General features: G+C 38.9%; 1 protein-coding gene across 1 annotated transcript; it reads left to right on the forward strand.

The window, feature by feature from the left end:
- Positions 1 to 14,308: 14,308 nt before the first annotated feature.
- On the forward strand, positions 14,309 to 22,119 carry LOC141546378 (sodium-dependent phosphate transport protein 2B-like). The gene is made up of 13 exons (XM_074274150.1): positions 14,309 to 14,625; positions 16,296 to 16,410; positions 16,503 to 16,652; positions 17,169 to 17,297; positions 18,127 to 18,270; positions 18,761 to 18,872; positions 19,220 to 19,415; positions 19,990 to 20,085; positions 20,458 to 20,578; positions 20,854 to 21,021; positions 21,609 to 21,725; positions 21,853 to 21,977; positions 22,066 to 22,119. The coding sequence occupies exons 2-13, from the start codon at positions 16,299 to 16,301 to the stop codon at positions 22,117 to 22,119; spliced, it is 1,524 nt and encodes a 507-aa protein (XP_074130251.1). The 5' UTR covers positions 14,309 to 14,625; positions 16,296 to 16,298.
- Positions 22,120 to 26,857: the final 4,738 nt, after the last annotated feature.

A 26,857-nucleotide genomic window follows, 5' to 3' on the forward strand; every position in this document is an offset into this window, starting at 1 on the left:
ATATATTCAAAATAAGGTTTAACACCTCATTGGAATTGATAAGATAAAGGTTATTTACTTTACCTGCACTTAGTATAGTTCTACAAGTTGACACTTTGCAGTAAAATTAAATCACTCATACTGAGCCTTAATTATATGTCCCCAAAATTACTGCCCTTTACAGTAGCTCTCTTCTCAGAACAAAAAACTGGAAAGTGAGGGGATGCCCATCAATTGGGGAATGGATGAATAAATTATGTCATGTGATTCTGATAGAATATTATTGCTCTTTTTAAAATGATGAGCAGGATGTTTTCAGAAAAACCTGGAAAGTCATCCACAAATTCAAGCAAAGTGAAATACACTGAAGTGATAGCAAACTTCTAGGATGATCAGATGGGAATAAATTTGGGATTTTGTAACAATCAAATGAGATGTTTCTAAAGTTTTTAACACAGTATGTAGAACATAGTAAATGCTGTATACCTGTGAGCTATAACTGTTCTCCAAAGTCACAGAGAAAGTTAGGACCAAGTGCTCTAACTTTAGACCCAGTGTTCGTTCTACCATTCCACAGGGAGCCCCAAAGTTCATAATTCCTGCCCACTTTTTGCCCAATTTTAGTCTGCCAATAATATTGTTGTTTGTCCAGTCATGCCCAACTCTTTATGACTTCATCTGGGGTTTTTGTAAAGATCCTAGAGTGGTTTGCATCTCCTCTTCCAGCTCATTTTATAGTTAAGGAACTGAGGAAATCAGGATCCCAAACTATTATGTGAATGAGGTTAGATTTCAAAGTCTTCCTCATTACAAGTGTAGGATCATATGCAGTGCAGCACCTAGATTTTCCTAATAACAGTATTTGTCCTTTGTTAGAGATGCATGTCTAGGGGATCTAGAAATGGAGGGAGGGGACAGAGAAAGACAAAGACATACAGACAGATAGAGAGACACATAGAGAGAGAAAGACAGAGAGAGACAGAAAGTTCGGGGAAAGTTTCAAGTAAAAGGCTATTTTTTGAGCTGACCTTTGAAGAACTATAGTGATTATGTACAAGAATAGAAAATAGCACATCCATAGTCCTTAGTTAACTTAGTTAACACACAGTGCTGAAAGAATGATAACTGATGGGTAAATGGGGAAAAATGGTTTCCCATCTGAAATGATGATGTTTAAAGGAAAAGTTGTTGATCGATTAGTTGGGTGACACTTCACCTCACATAGTCATCCTTCCTCCCCCTCAAATTCTCTCTGAAGTTGTTATTGAAGGGTTAAGACAAGTACTAGATAAATACTAGAAGTCAAGTCTTCCAATAGAACAATAATGGGACTCAATCAAATTCTCTCCTCAATCTCAAAGTATGATTTTTGCTGGATAGATTCTCTTCACTAATTAAGCCAATGTCACCACTGTGCATTTGAATGTTGGAGGTCACATTTCCCAGTCTGGAGGAATAATGTGGAAGGGCAGTAGGTGCAGATCAGGCCCAGTGAGAGCTTTCTGGTTTATCACTGGGGATTGCCTCCAGAATTAGAAGATGATAGATTGGTCCTGCAACGCCTTGAGGAGAAGGGAAGCCTCTCCTGACCAGGACAGTTTGGTCCTTTCTGACTGGTGGCTTGAAGTGAAAGAGGAATCGGCCTGGAAGTCACAGATAGTGCCAGCAGTCCCAGCAGCAGCTCTAAGCTGCAAAGCTATTGGGTAGGGAGTAAGTACATATAAAATAGGTCCCATAGAATGTAGGAAGATACTTCTGTTGCAATTCTTGATTCCCTCTCCAGCCCCCTTCTCCCCCATAGTAGTTTATTTTTTCCAATAACATGTAAACATAATTTTCAGCATTTACTTCTATAAGATTTTGAGCTACACTTTTCTCCCCTCCACCTCTCCTAGATAGTAAGCAATTTAATATAGTTTGTTATCTAGGTGCAGCATTTCTTTTCCTAGTCTCTTTTTGTTTTGGTTGTTTGGAAGGCTGTTTTGGGACTAGACCCTTGAACTAATCAATAAAGGGAATGGAGGATGAAGGACTTGCCCTCCAAGGCTAGTTGACACCTCTTCAACTTGGATAGTTAGACAATGGTCTGGGCCACTAGGAAGTTCAGTGATGTGCCTTGAGTGAAAAAGATACTAAAGTGAAGGGTGAACCAAGTGATCAGCCCAAAGTCTTGAAATTCTTTTTTTTTTTCTTTACTCCTCCTTTTTTTAAAAAATAATTTTATAATTAGAAATTTTTTTGACAGTACATATGCATGATTAATTTTTTTTATAGCATTATCCCTTGTATTCATTTTCCCAGATTTTCCCCTCCCTCCCTCTACTGCCTCCCCTAGATGACAGGCAATCCCATACATTTTACATGTGTTACACTATAACCTAGATACAATATATGTGTGTAAATACCATTTTCTTGTTGCACATTAAGTATTAGATTCCGAAGGTATAAGTAACCTGGGTAGATAGACAGTAGTGCTAACAATTTACATTCATTTCCCAGTGTTCCTTCTCTGGATGTAGTTGTTTCTGTCCATTATTGATCAACTGGAAGTGAGTTGGATCTTCTTTATGTTGAAGATTTCCACTTCCATCAGAATACATCCTCATACAGTATTGTTGTTGAAGTGTACAGTGATCTTCTGGTTCTGCTCATTTCACTCAGCATCATTTGATTTAAGTCTCTCCAGGCCTCTCTGTATTCCTCCTTCTGGTCATTTCTTACAGAGCAATAATATTCCATAACCTTCATATACCATAATTTACCCAACCATTCTCCAACTGATGGACATCCATTCATCTTCCAGTTTCTAGCCACTACAAAAAGAGCTGCCACAAACATTTTGGCACATACAGGTCCCTTTCCCCTCCTCAGTATTTCTTTGGGATATAAGCGCAGTAGTAGCACTGCTGGGTCAAAGTGTATGCACAGTTTGATAACTTTTTGGGTATAGTTCCAGATTGCTCTCCAGAATGGTTGGATTCTTTCAGAACTCCAACAACAATGCATCAGTGTCCCAGTTTTCCCACATCCCCTCCAACATCATCGTTATTTGTTCTTGTCATCTTAGCCAATCTGACAGGTGTGTAGTGGTATCTCAGAGTTGAATTAATTTGCATTTCTCTAATCAGTAGTGATTTGGAACACTCTTTCCTATGAGTGGAAATAGTTTCAATTTCATCATCTGAAAATTGTCTGTTCATATCCTTTGACCATTTATCAATTGGAGAATGGCTTGTATCATCTTTATTGATAAAATTATATAGTACATATTCTAAATATACCTTTAAAACTTCTGAATTACAAAAATAATGTACGTTATGAAAAGTTATTAAATGAAGTGAAACTCCAGAAAACTTTAAAATTAAATCTCAAAAAAAACAATATCTGATGGTCAAGAGGAGATAAATTGAATCACAACTTTATATACAAATTATTGAAACATTAAAGAAAATAAGATGCCTCAATATTGCACCATGTATCTTATACAATTGATATATATGATAAATGAAACATATATGGAACCTTTTATAGGACAGACCACCAATGAAAAGTATTGTAAACAATTTTACAAACTTTTAAGTTTGAAGTAAACTCCCAATGGAATTGTGGGGTGAACAGTATAAAACACCCATTTTATTACTGTGACTTTTTCAGTTCTTTCCCAACTCTCCATGACTCCATTTGGGATTTTCTTGGCAGAGATATTGGGGTGGTTTGCCATTTCCTTCTCCTGTTCATTTTTTGTACTATCTTTTAAACTTGTTCATAAGCATAGTATAAATACAGAAGCTAAGTACCTCACTGATCTCATTTACACTTTGTGTGTCTTTTTCCATTTGGATTATTCATGTGATCTGTGTACATGGTGTGCTTTGACATATTTTTGGAAAGACACTACTCACTAAAACTAATTGCTCAAGAAGACTGGATCACAGAAATTATTTGATTATTTTTTTTCCTTAGAGTTCCATGCTCAGATATCCCCAAAGGACTGTAATTTTTGACCAAAGTTATCTTAATTTGGTATTTATGTAGTTTTAAACGTGCTCAGACATTGACAGTTAGAAGAAATAAGAAGTTGTCTTCCTCTGTATGAAAAATAATGTCATGTGATCAAGAAAGAGGCGAGTAAGACACTTTTAAGTCCAATAAGGAGTTGAAGTGAGAGAATTGTCAAGCTTGTCTCAGGAGGCGACTCCTACATTGTTAAAGGGGAGAGGAACTCGCTGTGTTTGTTGGTTGAAATGTGTAGTCCTTGTTCCTAGGGAGCCGAGGCTGGTGGATCCTTGGAGCCCTGAAGTTCTAAGGTGTTACAAAGCTCATGAGCCCATCAGGTGTCTCCATTAAGGCTGGCTTCAATGGGAAAAGCCTGCAGAAGTGGAAAACCACCATGCTTAAGGAGGGACAACAGGTTCAGGTGAACAGTGAGTGGCTGTTACACTTCCAATCTGAGTGGAATAGGAAAACTCACTGGTATGGAGGAAGACAGGAAAGAAAAAAGAAGAAAGGAACTTCAGAGATGGTATAGTACCTTCCTTTTTTTTTTTTTTTTCACTTACTATTTTGATCAGGAATTATCCTTTATTATATCTGAATAGGAATTCAAACATCTCAATTTTAGTTAACAGGTAGCCAAAGCTGGAGTCATTAAACTCTGACATATCATTACTTTTAAAAGTTTATTTATTTTTAATACACATTATTTTATGAATTATGTTGAGATAAAGAATGAAGGGGAAAAAAAGCAAAAAGCAAGAGACAGAGACAAGGAAGGAAGGGGCTTTACAGATGATCCAGTCTGCTCCTAAAAGAAAGAAAAAAAGACATGGAAGGAAGGAAAGGAAAGGAAGGAAGGGAGGGAGGGGCTTTCTAGATCTTGTCCAGTCCTCTGATGTTATAAATGAAGAAACTGACCACCACAGATGAAAAAACTGCATGAGGTCCCATGGTATATAGCAGAGCTAAAATCAGAATTCTGTTCTTCTGCCTTCTAGCCTAGTGTCTTTCTCCAACAATATCCTACAGGGAATAGTGATTCTTTTTTGTTTGTTTTGGGTATTTTGGGGACAATAGGGAGTGAGTGACTTGAACTTGGTTTCCTCAGCATGGCCCCTGTCCTATGTTTCAGACTCCTATTTGGTTTTCTCTTTTGTCTCTCCCTTTTTTCCTCCAGAATTCTAGGAATTGAGATAATATTTGAACTCATGTCCTCTTCACTATACTTTGCTACCTTGCTTCCCCTTAAATTAGCCATTCTTAATATTTTTGTGTTTTATGGACCTTTTGGGCAATCTATAGATCCTTTCTCAGAATAATATATATAAATAGACAAAACAGAACACATAGGATTACAAAAGAAATCAGTTACATTGAAATGCCATGATCCAATTATTTATTTTATTTTAAAAATTCACAGACCCAGACTCCTTCCCTCCACCCCCTCCCCTAGATGGCAGGCATTCCCATACATATTAAATATCTTATAGTCTATCCTAGGTACAATATATATGTGCAGAACCGAATTTTGTTGTTGTTGTTGTTGCAAAGGAAGGATTGTATTTGGAAGGTAAAAATAATCTGGGAAGAGAAACAAAACAATACAAAACAAAACAAACCAATGCTCACAGTTTACACTCATTTCCCAGTGTTCCTTCTCTGGATGTAGCTGATTCTGTCCATCATTGATCAATTGGAATTGGATTAGCTCTTCTTTATGTTGAAGATATCCACTTCCATCAGAATATGTCCTCATACAGTATTGTTGTTGAAGTGTATAATGATCCCCTAGTTCTGCTCTTTTCACTCAACATCAGTTGGTATAAGTCTCTCCAAGCCTCTCTGTATTCCTCCTGATGGTCATTTCTTACGGAACAATAATATTCCATAACCTTCATATACCATAATTTACCCAACCATTCTCCAATTGATGGACATCCATTCATCTTCCAGTTTCTAGCCATTATGAAAAGGGCCGCCACAAACATTTTGGCATATACAGGTCCCTTTCCCTTCTTTAGTTAATTTCCTTGGGATATAAGCACAGAAGAAACACTGCTGGCTCAAGAGGTATCAACAGTTTGATAACTTTTTGGGCATAATTCCAGATTGCTCTCCAGAATGGATGGCTTTTTTCAGAACTCCACTAACAATGCATCAGTGTCCCAGTTTTCCCACAGCCCCTCCAACATCATCGTTATTTGTTCCTGTCATCTTAGCCAATCTGACAGGTGTGTAATGATATCTCAGAGTTGTTTTAATTTGCATTTCTCTGATCAATCGTGATTTGGAACCCTCTTTCATATGAGTGGAAATAGTTTCAATTTCATCATCGGAAAATTGTCTGTTCATATCCTTTGACCATTTGTCAATTGGAGAATGGCTTGATTTCTTATAAATTAAAGTCAATTCTCTGTATATTTTGGAGATGAGGCCTTTATCAGAACCTTTAACTGTAAACATGTTTTCCCAATTTGTTATTTCCCTTCTAATCTTGTTTGCATTAGTTTTGTTTGTGCAGAAACTTTTTAATTTGGTTTAATCAAAATTTTCTGTTTTGTGATCAATAATGGTCTCTAGTTCTCCCTTGGACACAAACTCCTTTCTCCTCCACAAGTCTGAGAGGTAAACCATCCCATGTTCCTTCAATTTAATTAAGATTTTGTTCTTTATGCCTAAATCTTGGACCCATTTTGATCTAATCTTAGTATGTGGTGTTAAATGTAGATCCATGCCTAGTTTCTGCCATACTAATTTCCAGTTTTCCCAGCCATTTTTGTCAAATAATGAATTCTTATCCCAAAATTTGGGATCTTTGGGTTTGTCAAACACTAGATTGCTGTTTTTATTCACTATCTTGCCCTGTGAGCCTAACCTATGCCACTGATCAACTAGTCTATTTCTTAGCCAATACCAAATGGTTTTGGTGATGGTTGCTTTATAACATAGTTCTAGATCAGGTACAGCTAGACCACCTTCATTTAATTTTTTTTTCATTACTTCCCTTGAAATTCTCGAACTTTTGTTGTTTCATATGAATTCTTTTGTTATTTTTTCTAGGTTATTAAAATAGTTTCTTGGGAGTCTGATTGGTATAGCATTAAATAAATAGATTAGTTTAGGGAGTATTGTCATCTTTATTATATTCGCTCGGCCTATCCAAGAACACTGAATGTCTTTCCTATTATTTAAATCTGACTTCATTTTTGTGGCAAGTGTTTTGTAATTTTGCTCATATAATTCCTGACTCTCCTTTGGTAGATATATTCCCAAATATTTTATACTATCGACCATTATTTTGAATGGAATTTCTCTTTGTATTTCATGCTGTTGGATTGTGTTGGTAATGTATAAAAATGCTGAGGATTTATGTGGATTTATTTTGTATCTTGCAACTTTGCTAAAATTCTGAATTATTTCTAATAGCTTTTTAGCAGAGTCTTTGGGGTTCTCTAAGTATACCATCATGTCATCTGCAAAGAGTGATAGTTTGATTTCCTCATTTCCTACTCTAATTCCTTGAATCTCTTTCTTGGCTCTTATTGATGAGGCTAGAGTTTCTAGTACTATACTGAATAGTAATGGTGATAGTGGGTAACCTTGTTTCACTCCTGATCTTACAGGGAAAGGTTCTAGTTTATCACCATTACATATGATGTTTACTGACGGTTTTAAATATATGCTCGTTATTATTTTAAGTCATAGTTCATTTATTCCTATACTTTCAAGCGTTTTTAGTAGGAATGGATGTTGGATTTTATTACATGCTTTTTCTGCATCTATTGAGATGATCATATGGTTTTTATTAATTTGATTATTAATATCGTCAATCAGACTAATAGTTTTCTTAATATTAAACCAGCCCTGCATTCCTGGTACAAATCCCACTTGGGCATAGTGTATTATCCTGCGGATGATTTTCTGAAGTCTTTTTGCTAATATCTTATTTAAGATTTTAGCATCAATATTCATTAAGGAGATTGGTCTATAGTTTTCTTTCCCAGTTTTCGATCTACCTGGTTTAGATATCAGTACCACGTCTGTGCCACAAAAGGAATTTGGTAGGACTCCTTCAATCCCTATTTTTTCAAATAGTTTATATAGCATTGGAGTTAGTTGTTCTTTAAATGTTTGGTAGAATTCACATGTAAATCCATCTGGTCCTGGGGATTTTTTCTTAGGGAGTTGGTTGATAGCTTGTTCTATTTCTTTTTCTGAGATAGGACTATTTAGACTACTTACTTCTTCCTCTGTTAATTTGGGCAAGCTATTTTTTTGAAGGTATTCTTCCATTTCATTTAAGTTATCCAATTTATTGGCATAAAGTTGAGCAAAGTAGCTCCTAACTATTGTTCTAATTTCCTCTTCATTAGTGGTGAGTTCTCCCTTTTCATTTTCAAGACTAACAATTTGCTTTTTCTCTTTCCTTTTTTTAATCAGGTTTACTAAGGTTTTGTCTTTTTGTTGGTTTTTTCATAGAACCAACTCTTAGTTTTATTAAGTAATTCAATAGTTTTTTTACTTTCAATTTTATTAATCTCACCTTTTATTTTTTTGAATTTCAAGTTTCGTGTTTGTCTGGGGGTTTTTAATTTGTTCCTTTCCTAGCAATTTTAGTTGTAAGCACAATTCGTTGGCCTTCTGTTTCTCTATTTTATGCAACTAGGCCTGTAGAGATATAAAACTTCAGCTTATTACTGCTTTGGCTGTATTCCACACATTTTGGTATGATGTCACATTATTGTCATTTTCTTGGATGAAGTTATTAATTATGTCTATGATTTGCTGTTTTACCCAATCATTCTTTAGTGTAAGATTATTTAGTTTCCAATTATTTTTTGGTGTATTTCCCCCTGGCTTTTTATTAAATGTAATTTCGATTGCATTGTGGTCTGAAAAGGATGCATTTACTATTTCTGCCTTACTGCATTTGATTTTGAGGTTTTTATGCCCTAATATATGATCAATTTTTGTATAGGTTCCATGAACTGCTGAGAAGAAAGTATATGCCTTTCTGTCCCCATTTAGCTTTTGCCAAAGATCTATCATATCAAATTTTTCTAGTATTCTATTTACTTCTTTGACTTCTTTCTTATTTACTTTGTGGTTTGATTTATCTAATTCTGAGAGTGCAAGGTTGAGATCTCCCACTATTATCGTTTTGCTGTCTATTTCTTCTTGCAGCTCTCTTAATTTCTCTTTTAAGAATTTAGATGCTGCACCACTTAGTGCATATATGTTTAATATTGATACTGCTTCATTATTGATGCTACCCTTTAGCAGGATATAATGCCCTTCCTTATCTCTTTTAATTAGATCAATTTTTGTTTTTGCTTGATCTGAAATGAGGATGGCTACCCCAGCTTTTTTGACTTTGCCTGAAGCATAGTAGATTCTGCTCCACCCATTTACTAAACTAAAAGTTTGAATGTATCATCCTGTTTCAGGTGTGTTTCCTGTAAACAACATATAGTAAGTAGGATTCTGACTTTTAATCCAGTCTGCTAACTGCTTCCTCTTTATGAGGGAGTTTACCCAATTCACATTTATGGGTAGAATGACTAATTTTATATTGTTTGCCATCGTGTTAACCCCTGATTATGCTTTTCTCCTTTCCTTCCCTCTTATCCCCCTACCCAGGATTGAACTTGTGAACACCACTTGTTTTTCACAGCCCTCCCTTTTTAGTATCCCTCCCCTACTTTAAAGGTCCTCCCCTTATTTTACCCTTTTTCCTCACAATTTCTGTATTCCCTTCCCTTTAGCTTACCCCTTCCCTCTCACTTTGCAATGAAGTGGAAGAAGTTTCATCATAAATCGAATATGTCTATTGATATACACTATGTTCATCTCCCTCCTTTCTTTCTCTCAGATATAATAGGATACCTTTGCCTCTTCATGAGATGTAGTACCATCACTTGACACTTTTTTGTGATATATTTTCCTTTCCACCTCTAGTTTCTAGGACAAATTATACATATGTTCTTTACATATTTTTATGGCAGAAGTATAGTTCTCAAGATTTCTTTTTACCTTTTTAGAAATCTCTTGAGTTCTATATTTGAAAATCAAACATTTTATGTAGGTCTTTTTTTTTCATCAAGAATAGATGGAATCCATTTATTTCATTAAATGTCCATCTTCTTCCCTGGAAAACGATGCTCATTCTTGCTGGGTAAGTTATTCTTGGCTGCATACCAAGTTCCTTAGCCTTTCAGAACATCATGTTCCAGGCCCTTTGTTATTTTAATATGGACGCTGCTAGATCCTGGGTTATCCTTATTGTGGCTCATCCATATCTGAATTGCTTTTTTTCTAGCAACTTCCAGTATTTGTTCCTTTGTTTGATGGTTCTTGAACTTGGCCACTATATTTCTTGGCGTTTTGATTTTAGGGTCCCTTTCAGAAGGGGATTGATGAATTATTTCAATGTCTATTTTACCCTCTGTTTCCAAAACTTCTGGGCAGTTCTCTTTGATAATTTCCTCGAAAATAGTGTCCAAGTTCTTTTTTTCCTCATATTTTTCAGGGAGTCCGATTATTCTCAAATTATCTCTCCTAGATCTGTTTTCCAGGTCTGTTGTCTTTCTAATAAGGTACTTGACATTCTTTTCAATTGTTTCATTTCTCTGGTTTTGCTTGACTACTTCTTGGTTTCTCCTTGAGTCATTCATTTCTACTTGTTCAAGTCTAATTTTCAATGCTGTATTTTCTTCACTCACTTTTTTTATATCTTTTTGTAATTGTCCAATTGTGTTTTTAAGTGAGTTTTTTTCTTTTATGGAATTTTTTTCCATTTTATCCATTTTATTTTTTAGAGAGCTATTTTCTTCATCCAGCTCACTAATCCTATTTTCCTTGGAGTTGTTTACCTTTTCCAATTAACTAATTTTGATTCTCAATGATTTGATCTCTTTATCCACTCTGGATAACTTCTCCAGGCTCTCTTGCCAAGCTTCCCTTTCCTTTTCCCATTTCCCTTCTAGCTCTCTTGTGAGAGCCTTTTTGATTTCCTCTATGAGATTCTTTTGTATTGAGGAGCAGATCATATCCCCTTAAGGGATTCCTCTGGGGACAGTCTGTTTTTAGTCTCCTCAGGATTTGAAGTCTACTCTCTCTCCATACAGAAGCTGTCAGTGCTTAAAGCCCTTTTGAATTTTTTGTTCATTTTGTCAGAGTGGAATCAAAGAAAACAAATTGACAAGACAAACAATTGATCTGTTTTGTGGGGATGGGCTGGATTACTTTCATTTACGTTCATTTTTCATTTTACTTTCATTTACCCAGTGTCTAATAGAAGACTTTGCACATAGCTGATTCTTAGTAACTCTTTTTTGAAGTAAATAAAAAGTAACATGTAAAAACTATCAGAACATTTTCATTTCTTTCTTGGGGCCAGTGCTAAATAAAAAGAGATTTAATTCTTTCTTTATTCATTCAATTAATGTTTGCCAAGCACCTACTAAGTGCTAAGCTACTGTGAGCCCTGTAAGTAAATGAGGCATTTACAGGGTTACATCAGTACTAGAAGTATAGAATTTCAGAGCTGGGAGAAACATTATAAGTCATCTAGTCCCTGTAAGAATCCCCTTTTAAAAAATATGAACCTTGTCCAAAAATAATATAAAATAATGTATATCCTTTAACCTAGCCATAGCACTAGCAGACATGAATCCTGAATAAAATTTTTTAAGAAAGAAAAGGAACCTATAAGTCCTACGAAAATATTTTCAGCAGCTTGTAAAGAGCAGAAACTTTGGAGAAATATACTTGAAGCTCAATAGGATTGATTTAATCCTCCAAGGTGTTAACTTGTAGAACTATACTAAGCATATGTAAACTAGGTAACTATTGTCTTCTCAATTCCACTGAGTTAACACCTTTTTTGTGCTCTCATTTTGGGGGTTCCCACCTCCCTGAGAAGTCAGGGAGGGCATGCCTACCTATGTTCAAAAACAAAAGAAATGGGGTGATGTAGAGAGCCAGAACTTTAGAGAAATATATTCAAAATAAGGTTTAACACCTCAGTGGAATTGATAAGATAGGGTTATTTACTTTACCTGCACTTAGTATAGTTCTACAAGTTGACACTTTGCAATAGAATTAAATCACTCATACTGAGCCTTAATTATATGTCCCGAAAGTTCCTGCCCTTTACAGCAGCTCTCTTCTCAGAACAAAAAAACTGGAAACTGAGGGGATGCCCATCAATTGGGGAATGGATGAATAAATTATGTCATGTGATTCTGATAGAATATTATTGCTCTATGAAAAATGATGAGCAGGATGTTTTCAGAAAAACCTGGAAAGTTGTACACAAATTCAAGCAAAGTGAAATACACTGAAGTGATAGCAAACTTCTAGGATGATCAGATGGAAATGACTTTGGAATTTTGTAAGAAACAAATGAGATGTTTGTAAAGTTTTTAAAACAGTGCCTAGAACATAGTAAATGCTGTATACCTGTGAGCTATAACTGTTCTCCAAAGTCACAGAGAAAGTTAGGACCAAGTACTCTAACTTTAGATCCAGTGTTTATTCTACCATTCCACAGGGAGCCCCCAAGTTCATAGTTCCTGCCCACTTTTTGCCCAGTTTTACTCTGCCAATAATATTGTTGTTTGTCCAGTCATGCCTAACTCTTTATAACTTCATCTGGGGTTTTCTTGGTAAAGATCCTAGAGTGGTTTGCATCTCCTCTTCCAGCTCATTTTATACTTAAGGAACGGAGGAAATCAGGATCCCAAACTATTATGTGTCTGAGGTTAGATTTGAAAGCCTTCCTCATTCCAAGTGCAGCATTATACGCAGTGCAGCACCTAGATTTTTCTAATATTAGTATTTGTATCTTGTTAGAGATTCATGTCTGGGGGAGGTAGTGATGGAGGTAGGGGACAGAGAGAGACAGAGAAAGACAGACAGACAGACAGAGAAAAACAGAGACAGAGAAAGTTCAGGGAAAGTTTCAAGTAAAAGGCTATTTTTTGAGCTGACCTTTGAAGGACTTTAGTGATTATGTACAAGAATAGAAAATAGCACATCCATAGTCCTTAGTTAACTTAGCACACAGTGCTGAAAGAATGATAACTGATGGGTAAATGGGGAAAAATGGTTTCCCATCTGAAGAGGATGATGTTTAAAGGAAAAGTTGTTGATTGATTATTGGGTGACACTTCACCTCACATACTCATCCTTCCTCCCCCTCAAATTCTCTCCTCAATCTCAAAGTATGATCTACAATTTGCTGGATAGATTCTCTTCACTAATTAAGCCAATGTCACCACTGTGCATTTGAATGTTGGAGGTCACATTTCCCAGTCTGGAGGAATAATGTAGAAAGACAGTAGGTGCAGATCAGGCCCAGTGAGGGCTTTCTGGTTTATCACTGGGGATTCTTGCAGAACTGGAAGATGATAGATTGGTCCTGCAACTCCTTGAGGAGAAGGGAAGCCTCTACTGACCAGGACAGTTTGGTCATTTCTGACTAGTGGCTTGAAGTGAAAGAGGAATCGGCCTGGAAGTCACAGATAGTGCCAGCAGTCCTGGCAGCAGCTCTGAGCTGCAAAGCTGTTGGGTAGGGAGTAAGTACATATAATAGAAGTGCCATGGAGGCCAGGAAGATACTTCTGTTGCAACTCTTGATTCCCTCTCCATCCCCCTTCTCCCCCATAGTAGTTTATTTGTTCCAATAACATGTAAACATTATTTTCAGCATTTACTTCTATAAGATTTTGAGCTACACTTTTTCTCCCTTCCCCTCTCCTAGATGACAAGAAATGTGATAGAGTTTGCTATCTAGGTGCAGCATTTCTTTTCCGAGTCTGGTTTTGTTTGGGTTGTTTGGAAGGCTGTTTTGGACTAGACCTGTGAACTCATCAATAAAGGGAATGGAGGATGAAGGACTTGCCCACCAAGGCTAGTTGACACCTCTTCAACTTGGATAGTTAGACAATGGTGTGGGCCACTAGGAAGTTCAGTGATGTGCCTTGAGTGAAAAAGATACTAAAGTGAAGGGTGAACCAAGTGATCAGCCCAAAGTCTTGAAATTCTTGATTGAACCCCAATAAAGACCAATGGATCCTCATTACACATCAACCTTTTAATGCACTGGACCCCCTGCTCTGCTTCTCCCTAGTTTGCATTTCTTTCTGCAAAATGAATGAGAACCTGAGGAAAACGTTGGCTTGGAAATGCGCTGATGGTGGGTGGGTGGTTCTAGGAGGTGAGAACAGGAGCCTGATTAGGTAAAGAGTTTTGGCTTTTGTTTAGAGGGCTCCAATCAGCCAGGCTTCCCACCCACTCTTTCTCAAATCCTGCTATAAAAAGCGGTCCTCCAGGTGCATGAAGCCAGAGCAGAAGAAGAAGCTCCTTTGGCGTCTCCTTCCCTTCTTCTGAAGGAACGTTCCTGGGCCTCCGGGGAGAGTGGCACCGAAGTATCCACAATTCTCAGTGGGCCGAATTGAGCTCCCAGCTCCTGTGGCCGGGCTAAGGATTGGAAAGAGAAGGGACCCTGGTGACCGAGAACGAGGGTGAGAGTCTGCGGGCCCCTTCCCTGGACTGCACCCCCTGCCCTGTGCTGAGAAGCCAGCTCCCACTACAGCTCACATCTGGGCCACTTTAAGCACCTTGGACAGATCCCTCAGACCACAGGTAAGCTTGGCTGGAGTTTAGCCTTCCTTCAGCTGCCCCTAGCCAACCTGGGCCGTCCCTGCCGGGATTCGGCAGGGAGAAAGGAAAGCACTGCTTCCTCCTGGAGACCTTTGGTGCGGGACAAAGCTTTTCCTTTCTCTGCCAATCATCCATAGGTTCTCTCTACTTTTTTTTTTCTCCATAAAGCTCTACTTCTTGCTGGCCGAGACGGTTCGGGGTATCCTCTAGCATATCTGGGGAGCACAAAGGGAGGTTTAAAAATTTTAGCCCAGTCGTTTTTTGTCTGATCTGAGCGTTCTTTCACCCATCTATGGGTTTTGTGGTAAAACTACTGCATGTTGGTATTCGGTTTCCTTTTCCAGCTCAATTTACCGATGAGGAAACTGAGGCAAACAGCATTAAGTGACTTGCCCAAGGTCACAAAGCTAGTGGTTGGAACTACATTTGAATTCAGGATGTTGTCTTCCTGACTCCAGGTCTAGCATTCAATCCACTGTGGCACCTCCCTACCTCCTTTTTTAATCACTAGATTTCTTTTTTTTTTCCCCTGAGGCAATTGGGATTTTCAATAATCAGTTTTCACTAATCACTAAATTTCAGCTTTTGATTCTTTAGGTCTCGAGATTAAAGAAGCACAGGCTATTTATTAGATATCCAAATATTTCTTTCTGCTGTCTATTGAGTGGGCAGAGTGTGCCCACAGCCCAGATCCCCAGGGATTTCACAAGGTTATCCTGAGGGGGAATCAGAGCTTCTGGGGAAGGGATGGTTGGCTATTTGCTCTCCCTGGAAGGAGGGTTTTTTTCTGAATGGAAGAATGGCAGCTAGGAGGCTCAGTGGATCCAGCACCAGCTCTGAAATCAAGAGGATCTGAGTTCAAATTTGACCTCAGACACTTAACACTTCCTATCTGTGTGACCCTAGGCAAGTCCCTTAGTCCCAATTGCCTCAGCAAGAAAAAAAAAATGGAGTCATAGAGCTATCACTTTTCAGTAGCTTTGGGGCTTTGATGTGGGTCAATTATCAGGCTTATGGGGAGGCAGTTTTTATAGGGGAATAGGCACATGGGAAGGATTGATCCCCTTAGTTGTTAAAAGGGTGCAGGAGCTCCAGGCTTCTGTAGGTGAGGGCAGTGGGCTAATTAATGCCAACAGAGAAAGGATCCAAAATTTTAATGCAGTGTTGATGGCAAGGATGGCCAGAGGGAGCAGAAGTTAGGAGTAGGAATGGGGCTGGCTGTGGAGGCAGAAGATCTGCTATTTCCCATCTGGAAGATATTGGGACTCCTTCTGCAGTAGCCTCAGTTCCTTCATCTGTAAAATGATACTTGAATGAGACACTTACACGTTAGAGATTAATGAGGAAGAGTAGAGGAATCCAGGAGGGCAATGACTAAGACCAGGATTAATGATTTATTATGAAGTTGGGGCAGGAGGAAAGAAAGAATGAATGCAGGGAGAAGGGATGATTTAATAGCAAAGCCGAATGTATGGATGAAATTTACAAAATGGCCCCATTTGTTTCTTTGTTTTTTAATGAGTTTTAATGAGCTCTAGAACTTATTTTTTGGTTTTTGTTTTGTTGATGCTATTATTGTGTGATTAATTGTCCTGCGGTCCATGGTGATCTAAAATGGTGATGCATACTTTGTTTTAAATTTTATTATTCAGACCATGGAAACTCTACCTCTATCTCCATTGGAAAACTCCCACTGTGATGCTAAGAAGAGCACTGAAGATCCACTATATCTGGAAAAGACAAAGTTAGATAAAAGAAGCCCTAGCAGTGAGTACTGTTCTCTCATGACATTGCTATCTTCCACTCCTCCCCTGGGGAAATGGACCTTATTCCTGATGGTTTTTTACTTTCTTTGGCAGATAATGCCCATTCTCCTATAAGTAAGATAGAAGTTCTGTCATCTTTTTGTGAAATTGCATTGATGGAGGAGCCAGTGGTGGAAGAGCCAGTGGTGGAGCAAGACTTACAGGATGTTCCTGACTTTAGGGACTCAGGGATCGAGTGGTCAGGTAACGCCAGCTCCCCTTCTGTTATTGTTCAGTTCTCTCTGCAATTTTCCTGACAGAGCCTAGAATGCTTTGCCATTTTCTGTAGTGACCATGTGTATAGATAAGGAAATGAGGTAACGAATAAGTGACTTGCCCAAGGTCATACAACGAGTAAGCCTCTGAGATCCAATTTGAACTCAGGAAGATGAGGCATTGTTGGCCTCAGAGAAGAGCTGGGGCTGGATTAACAGCAGCTAAGGGCTGAACCTCCTAGATTTGGCTAGCATCATTGGGAACATTTACAAAAGCAAAACCCCAGCCTGCCTTCTCCTGGCTAGAAAGAGATAGGACAAGATTCCAGAAAATGCCACATCCTTTGTGTGTGTGTGTGTGTGTGTGTGTGTGTGCACTTGCACAAGAGCAAGCTTTACATATATGGACACAATAACTAAAGCAATTTGTATAGCTTTTAGCACAGGGGCTGGCACAGAGTAGGTGTTGAATAAAAGCTTATTCACTTACTCTTTGTTTTTGCAGAGAAAGACACCACAGGGAAAATAATTGCTGTCTTCAGAGGGTTTGGAAAAGGGATCCTCCTCCTGGGATTTCTCTACTTCTTTGTATGTTCCTTGGATGTTCTCGGCAGCGCTTTCCAACTGGTTGGAGGTATGAGGAGCGATATCAGCACAGATCAAAAGTTTCTGCATGGCTTTTGTAGCTTTAGAGTTGATTTTGGTTCAGCATGTAGCCAACCAACTGGCCAACTCAACCCAAGTAATGTCCCCTTTCTTAAACTCTTCCTGGCCAAGATGTCTCATCTTTTCATCCACTCCAGAGACATGGATGCTTCTCCATTCTTTCTGCCCTTCTCTCTTCCCTCTTCCCTACTTACACTCTCATATTTGGGGAAAAGACTTTAGGGAATAGGAATCAAAAATTTGTGTGGAAGAATGTGATAGTTGGGCACCTTAGGTCATCAGATAAAAGTTGCGTTGAGGGTGACCCTCTGTATCTTTACATTGATGTCTGAATCATAGCTTTGGATTCAGAGATTGGCATCTGTGTTAGATGCATCTTTGGATGTTAGATGTTGTGTTGGCAACAGAAATGGTTTCAAGTGGAAAGAGTGAGAAGTCAAATTTGTCCCCGGAAAGCAACTAGAAAAATGGAGGTCGTTTTTGTCCAAATCAGCCTCCTGGAGACCTTCCTTAACCCCCTCTCCACAGATTCTTCCCAATCTCCCTCCCTTTGTCTCTGTCTCTCTTTCCTCTAATAACCCATATCAGGAAAGGGAATAAGCATTTCTAGATCATTTGTGTCAAGCCCCGCTCTAAGCAAATTCAGCCCTCACTGTCCTCTGCCACATTGCCTTCCTCAGCAGCCAGTGACTCTTCTTCATTCCTCCTTCCCCCACAGGGGCCTCTAAATTTGGTCTATGGCCCAGAAGTCCCTAATATAACCACGTATAACTTAAAATTTTCCCTTCTCTTTGCAGGGAAAATGGCTGGGAAGATTTTCCAAGATGGTTCAGTGTTGAACAACCCTGTGGCTGGCCTGATGATTGGCATGCTGTTGACAGTCCTGGTGCAGAGTTCCAGCACTTCTACATCCATTGTTGTCAGCCTGGTATCCTCTTCACGTGAGTCAGCACGTTCCCCTCTCCCCCAGTGCCCCAGTCCCTATGCCAAACTGGATCTCTTGAAATAACTTCATGCCAAATTTTAGAACTGTGAAATTGTTCCCTATGTGCCCCAGAGTCATCATCTCCCCGATTTTCCATCCTTCCAAGCTTGGGACAGAGCTCTTGCTACAGTCTTGATCCAAACCATGCCCACATATCCCAACATTGCTGCCAGTAGTCTAGTTTTCTTGCTATGAGTAAAGGTCCAGTTGCCCTGCCCCACTTAGAGCCGTGGGCACCTGGTTGCAACTATAATGAGTTGTTCTTCACACAGATCTTCAAGCAAAGACTGGGTGACTGACTGGTTGGAGACATTGTAGAAAAGATTCCTGTTTCTTGGTCTTCATAGCTTCCCTAACTTTTTTTTTAAGTTGATTCCTTGGCTTGTTGAAGCTTCTCCCTATGAATTTCCCTATTTTATTTTCATTTTCTTTTTTTACTTTGACAGTGCTGACAGTAAAGGCAGCCATTCCCATCATCATAGGAGCCAGTATTGGGACTCCAGTGACCAAGACCATCGTGGCCCTCATGCAGGCTGGAGACAGAAATGGGTTCCGAGGGTATGAAGCTTTGTTTTTTTTTTTAATCACTGCTGTAACTGTATTTTATAAAGGTGAGAATCTTTACTCTGCTCTAGATACTCCTCTTGCTCTTCCAGTGGTTCTTTCAGAGTGTGGAATAACTACTCAGAAGTTCACATAATTCAGCTGCGATTTCAATAACCTTGAATTGATAATGATTTCATTAAGATTAAGAAGAATAGTTAAAATCTGGCCTCAGACATTCTTTATGGCATGTGATTGTGATGGAATGCTATTGGGCCATAAGAAAGGATGTGGGGGGGTATAATTTCAGAGTGAAAAAAAACCATCACATTAATTGCTTTGTTTTTTTCTCCCTGCTTTAGGGCTTTTGCTGGAGCGACTGTCCACGATTACTTTAACTGGTTGTTAGTGCTGGTGCTGCTGCCCGTGGAGGTGGTCACTGGCTACCTCTACCACCTCACCGATCCCATCGTGGAAACCTTTAATATCAATAGCGAGGAAAATGTCCCTGACCTCCTGAAAGTCATCACCGATCCCTTCACCCAACTCATTATCCGGGTGAGCATCAAGACTCCCTCTGATTTTAATATGAGAATGAAATGGTGCCAGTGGTGGACTAGGTTCCTGTGAAAGCAGAGCTCTAAGTCTCTTCCCCCAATCTGTAGTGCTGGTTAGACATGCCTTTCCTTGCTCTGACTCCCCCATTTTATTTGAGGGAGTGGAGCTAAAGGGCTTGCTTGGCCCTCCACATTGGCAGTTGTGTTCTTCAGAACCTCCATTCTGCCATTTGGGGCCCAATCACTGTTTTGTTGGTTGCTTTGTTGCCTTTCTGAACCAGGCACTGGGAGATATGATGACCAAATGCGAGCCCCTTCAAGGCTTCAAGGAGCTGGTGGTACTGGCCCCCCAGAATAGGGCAAAAGGGTCTATCTGGCCTGATGCGGGTCAGGTTAAGATGAGACAGTCCCATGTAGAAGTGAGGTCCTTGGGGAACGAGACCAATCTGTGTCCCTTTTATATACATCAGGGTTTTGTCTTCTGTGCACTGGAGCCCCTGGGAGAGTAACTTTTCAGTCACAAATTATAGGTGAGGAACAAGCTAACTCTTTCCTCATGTGTGTTGCTTTTCCAGCTGGATAAAAAAGTGATAAATGAAATTGCTATGGGAAATGAGGCAGCCAAAAACAAGAGCCTGATAAAGACTTGGTGTAAAACAGTAAAATATGTGGTAAATATCAGCTCTATACCAAAGCTCTCCTCACCCTGCCTTAGTTCTACCTCAGACTCTGTGGAGCAGAATGCTTCTCTAAGACAGAGCTAAAGCAAGTGATGCTCAGGTCCCCATTCCAGGGTAACAGTGCTCAGGCTGAGCACAGCTGGGCTGACCTTCAGAAGTAACCCAGAGTCTGGACTTTAGATGCTCCATGGTCTATGGACCAAGCACAGAGACAGAAGGCCTTTTCTAAGCATTATGGGAAAGGTGGAGTAGAGAAGACGGGGAAAGTGAGGATTCATTGGCTAGTACGCCATGTGCAGTAAAATCGAATTTTCCAAAATGCCATTTTCAATAACAAGGTTTTTTTCCTTTATTTTCATTTAGGCATTAAGAAATGTTACTGTTCCCTCACCAGAAAACTGCACCTCTCCCAGCTTCTCCTGGACCAATGGGAACATGACCTGGACCGTCATGAACACAACATCTAAACAGAACATTGCAAAGTGTGAGTAGGAAATCGTTCAGTTAACCCTCATGTCCTCACATTTTAAGTCTTTTTAGAAATCCAAAATGGCTTTTTATAAAATCTGTGTGGCACCAGGGTTAAATGTTATTTGTATTTAATTTCAATATCTCCTGAGATCTTTTGGGGGGAATTATATAAACCTGTGAATTACAACCACTTTCTGTAAGAGCTTGTGCTCTATAGAACGCTCTGTATCTGGGTTAAGTGATGAAGAAGAGAGAGATGATGACGGGTGGCTGCTCTGGTTCCCACAGGCAAACACGCATTTGTGGATGTCGGTCTCTCTGACCTGACCATTGGACTCATTCTTCTGGCCCTCTCCTTGCTGGTCCTGTGCACCTGTTTGATCCTGATTGTCAAGGTCCTGAACTCCATGCTCAAGGGACAAATTGCTTCGGTGATTAAGAAGACCATCAATACAGGTAGAATTCCTCCCTTCCTGGGCCTTCCTCTGCTCCTCTACTTTTTCTGTCTCTAAGTTTGAAGATTCTATGTTCTGATAAAATGAATTTGTAAATAAAGAAATCATCGCTAAGGTCATTGTAAATACAAAAGGGCTCTAGAAATGTCACTGTCCTCAGTAGTTGGCCAGGGATCATTGTCCCATGCTGCTCCATCTCCCTCCTACCTTATACACAAACACAGAAGAAGAATGTCCAAGGAAAAGGAATCAAGCGGGCAGAGCATGGCTGTGGTGGCCCTCTCTGGCCACCCAAAATAATCAGATGTTCTCATTAAAATCCTAAAAATCATCAAAGTTATTAATAAAATTAAAGAGCAGTTATTAGGCAAGAAGGAATGGGCTGACTGTAAGAGATAGCACAGAGGGCTTAGAGAAAGGAATATGAATTCAAATCCTCCAAGTAAGTCACTTGTCTTCTGTTTACCGCACTTTCCTCCTCTGTTAGGATGAGGATAGAATCTACCTCCCAGAGGTTTTTTTGGTAAGGATGAAATAGCGATTTGTCAGGACACGTGGACAAACGGGGCCTTTTCTTCTTTTCCCCAGATTTTCCTTTTCCTTTTGCCTGGCTGAAGGACTACCTCACCATTCTTGTTGGAGCTGGGAAAACATTTCTGGTGCAGAGCAGCTCTGTGTTCACGTCTACCATCATTCTTCTATTTGGTGAGTCCTCCCTTTCCCCCCCCCCATTTCCCCTTGCCCATGTCCATGTCTCCATTTTTACCCTTGGTCTTGCCATGCTGAGTCATTCCCAGCCAGGACTGAACCTGTATTCCCTCTCCCCCCTTAGGCATCAGAGTGATCAGCCTGGAGAGAGCGTACCCCCAGACCCTGGGCTCCAACATCGGCACCACCACCACGACCCTCCTGACTACTCTGGCCAGCTCTGGAAGCACTTTGCCAGATTCCCTCCAGGTCAGAATGCACAGTTGGGACCTTCTGTTCTTTCCTCAGTTTCCCATTCCATCCTTCCCATAAGCACCCGGATTTTTTTTTTTTTAAGTCTCCATATCCCAAAAGGACGCTGGTTTGCTGCCGAGGTCTCAGCTGCCTCTGAACAGTGACTTGGGGGCTAGAGAACCATCCCTAGCTCTTGTTCTCACAAGCTGAATTTCCTAAGAAATGACCAGATATCTACAGCTTGTGTCTTAATAAACAAATGAGGATGGTGAAGTTTCACCCCCATCTGCAACTAGTCCCCTGTGCCCCACATAGATTGGTATGGATAACTTCCCCTCTTTGCCCTCCTCTGAGTCAGAAAACGAGAATAGGTGGAAACAATGTCTGACTTGTTTGAAGTTTGAGTATGAATCTCAGCTGTTACTTGCTAGGTGACTGGTATAGATCCAAGCTCTGTGTGCAGGGCAGGGAGAGGGGACCTTTGGTTTCCTGGGGGAGAGAAGCTTTGGGGGATTCTGAGTATCTGTTTGGGCAGAAAGCTGGAGGAAAGGCATTCTGAGAGGAGGAAGGTGGGGAACAAAGGTCCCGGGAATATGGCAAGTGAACAAGCGTCTTTTTAGATTCCAGTGAAGCTGGCATAGTGATGATGGCAGTACATACCTTTCTTCCCTCTGATTCCCTCCCACCTTATTCCAGCTAACTGCTCTCTCCCCAAATTTCCCATTTCCACAGAGTATGAAGGAAAGGACCACCTGGACTGAGGAAGAACAAACATTCCTCCAATCCCCTATCACCTATTTGAGGACATATGGACCCTTATCCTGGTCTTCCACTGTATGTAACTCTTCCTGAACAGATGTATAGTCAGCGATTGTATAGTTTTTCTATTGGATAGTAAATAACGTCTATGAGTCAGATTTTATATTGCTCACCTTTGGAAGGAAATATTTAATTACAAAATATCTTTATCTAAATAGTCAATATAAGCAAGAACATCTGTATATATTGTCAATTTTGTCATGTTTACAATAATTTTATTTAAAAAAATTTCAACAATCACTACCATTCATTCTTTTTGCTTAGTAGAATGTGTCATATAGGAAAAGTCCTCAGCCAACTCCTTTTTACTGCATTTCTTTCTTTTTTGTTTACATGTATAATTCCACATATATTTCCATATTTGTAACATTGTGCAATAAAAATCTGATCAATTCAATCCACATTCAGTGTCCATGGTTTTTTCTCTAGGTATGGATAACATTTACTTACTCCTTTTTTAGGTGTACTTTTAAGGTGTAAGGTGTAAGTCATAAGTTTTTCTAGAAAAATTTAAGATTATGAGGAAACACCTGTGCTGTACGGTAGAGTAAAATGTGTTCTTTTTCATATCATCTTTATTGGTAGAATTATGTAACACATATTCTAAATATACATTTCAAGCTTCTGAATTACAAAAACAATAGGTTATGAAAAGTTATTACACGAAGTGAAACTGCAGAAAACTTTAAAATTAAATCTCAAAAAACACAACATATCTGATGGTCAAGAGGAGATAAATCACAACTTTGCATACACATTATTAAAACATTAAAGAAAATAAGATGACTCAATACTGCACCATGTATATATTCTTATACAATTGATATATATGATAAATGAAACATATATGGAACCTTTTATAGGACAGACCACCAATGAAATAGTATTGTAAACAACTTTACTAATAAAGTTTGAAGTAAACTCCCAATGGAATTGTGGGGTGAACAGTATAAAACACCCATTTTATTACTGTGACTTTTGCAGTTCTGTCCCAACTCTCCATGACTCCATTTGGGATTTTCTTGGCAGAGATGTTGGGGTGGTTTGCCATTTCCTTCTCCCATTCATTTTTTGTACTATCTTTTAAACTTGTTCATAAGCATAGTATAAATACAGAAGCTATGTACCTCACTGATCTCCTTTACACTTTGTGTGTCTTTTTCCATTTGCATTATTCATGTGATCTGTGTACATGGTGTGCTTTGATATATTTTTGGAAAGACACTGTCTAAGAAGACTGGATCACAGAAGTTGCTTGATTATTTTTTTCCTTTAGAGTTCCATGCTCAGAGATCCCCAAAGGACTGTAATTTTTGACCAAAGTTATCTTAATTTGGTATTTATGTAGTTTTAAAGGTGCACAGACATTGACATTCAGAAGAAATAAGAAGTTGTCTTCCTCTGTATGAAAAATAATGTCATGTGATCGAGAAAGATGCGAGTAAGACACTTTTAAGTCCAAAAAGGAGTTGAAGTGAGAAAATTGTCAAGCTCGTCTCAGGAGGCGACTCCTACATTGTTAAAGGGGAGAAGAACTGGCTGTGTTTCTTGGTTGACATGTGTAGTCCTTGCTCCTAAGGAGCTGAGGCTGGTGGATCCTTGGAGCCCTGAAGTTCTAAGGTGTTACAAAGCTCATGAGCCCATCAGGTGTCTCCATTAAGCCTGGCTTCAATGGGAAAAGCCTGCAGAAGTGGAAAACCACCATGCCCAAGGAGGGACACCAGGCTCAGGTGAACAGTGAGTGGCTGTTACACTTCCAATCTGAGTGGAATAGGAAAACTCACTGGTATGGAGGAAGACAGGAAAGGAAAAAGAAGAAAGGAACTTCAGAGATGGTATAGTACTTTCCTTTTTTTTTCACTTACTATTTTGATCAGGAATTATCCTTTATTATAGATGAACAGGAATTCAAACATCTCCATTTTACTTAACAGACAGCCAAAGCTGGAGTGATTAAACTGTGACATATCATTACTTTTAAAAGTTTATTTATTTTTAATACACATTGTTTTATGAATTATGTTGAGAGAAAGAATGAAGAAAAAAAAAGCAAAAAGCGAGAGACAGAGACAGAAGGAAGGGGCTTTCCAGATGATCCAGTCTGCTCCTAAAAGAAAGAAAAAAGAAGACATGGAAGGAAGGAAAGGAAAAGAAGGAAGGGAGGGAGGGGCTTCCTAGATCTTGTCCAGTCCTCTGATGTTATAAATGAAGAAACTGAGCACCACAGATGAAAAAACTGCATGAGGTCCCATGGTATATAGCAGAGCTAAAATCAGAATTCTGTTCTTCTGCCTTGTAGCCAGTGTCTTGCTCCAACAATATCCTACCTAGAATTGTGATTCTTTTTTGTTTGTTTTGGGTATTTTGGGGACAATAGGGAGTGAGTCACTTGAACTTGGTTTCCTCAGTATGGCCCCTGTCCTATGTTTCAGACTCCTATTTGGTTTTCTCTTTTGTCTCTCCCTTTTTTCCTCCAGAATTCTAGGAATTGAGATAATATTTGGACTCATGTCCTCTTCACTATACTTTGCTACCTTGCTTCCCCTTAAATTAGCCATTCTTAATCTTTTTGTGTTTTATGGACCTTTTGGGCTATCTATAGATACTTTCTCCAAATGATATATGTAAATAGATAAAACAGAACACATAGGATTACAAAAGAAATCAGTTACATTGAAATGCCATGATCCAATTATTTATTTTATTTTAAAAATTCAGAGACCCAGAGCAAGAACTGCTAGAGAAAAATGAGTGGTGAAATGTGAGGCTATTTTCAATGAAGAAATAGAAAAGCTTGCTTTTTTAAAAAGTCAAAATTCATAGCAGAATTTCTTTTTTTTACATTAAATTTTTTAAAATTAATTTTTAAAATTATAACATTTTCTTTGACAGTACATATATATAAATAATTTTATTTTTTACAACATTATCCCTTGTACTTGTACTTGTAATTTTGTTGTTATTTTTTCTAGGTCATTAAAATAGTTTCTTGGGAGTCTGATTGGTATAGCACTAAATAAATAGATTAGTTTGGGGAGTATTGTCATCTTAATTATATGTCCCCAAAGTTCCTGCCCTTTACAGCAGCTCTCTTCTCAGAACAAAAAACTGGAAACTGAGGGGATGCCCATCAATTAGGGAATGGATGAATAAATTATGTCATGTGATTCTGATAGAATATTATTGCTCTGTGAAAAATGATGAGCAGGATGTTTTCAGAAAAACCTGGATAATTGCACACAAATTCAAGCAAAGTGAAATACACTGAAGTGATAGTAAACTTCTAGGATGATCAGATGGGAATAAATTTGGGATTTTGTAACAATCAAATGAGATGTTTCTAAAGTTTTTAACACAGTATGTAGAACATAGTAAATGCTGTATACCTGTGAGCTATAACTGTTCTCCAAAGTCACAGAGAAAGTTAGGACCAAGTGCTCTAACTTTAGACCCAGTGTTTGTTCTACCATTCCACAGGGAACCCCAAAGTTCATATTTCCTGCCCTCTTTTTGCCCACTTTTACTCTGCCTAGAATATTGTTGTTTGTACAGTCATGCCCAACTCTTTATCACTTCATCTGGGGTTTTCTTGGTAAAGATCCTAGAGTAGTTTGCATCTCCTCTTCCAGCTCATTTTATAGTTAAAGAACTGAGGAAATCAGGATCCCAAACTATTATGTGACTTGAGGTTAGAATTGAAAGTCTTCCTCATTCCAAGTGTAGCATCATATGCAGTGCAGCACCTAGATTTTCCTAATAACAGTATTTGTACTTTGTTAGAGATTCATGCCTGGGGGAGGTAGTGATGGAGGTAGGAGACAGAGAGAGACAGAGAAAGACAGACATACAGAGAGACACACACAGAGAGAAAGACAGAGACAGAGAAAGCTCAGGGAAAGTTTCAAGTAAAAGGCTATTTTTGAGCTATCCTTTGAAGGACTTTAGTGATTATGTACAAGAATAGAAAATAGCACATGCATAGTCCGTAGTTAACTTAGTTAACACCCAGTGCTGAAAGAATGATAACTGATGGCTAAATGGAGAAAAATGGTTTCCCATCTTAAAAGGATGATGTT

This window comes from Sminthopsis crassicaudata, chromosome 6 (assembly GCF_048593235.1).
Source record: "Sminthopsis crassicaudata isolate SCR6 chromosome 6, ASM4859323v1, whole genome shotgun sequence".
Taxonomy (NCBI): Eukaryota; Metazoa; Chordata; class Mammalia; order Dasyuromorphia; family Dasyuridae; genus Sminthopsis; species Sminthopsis crassicaudata.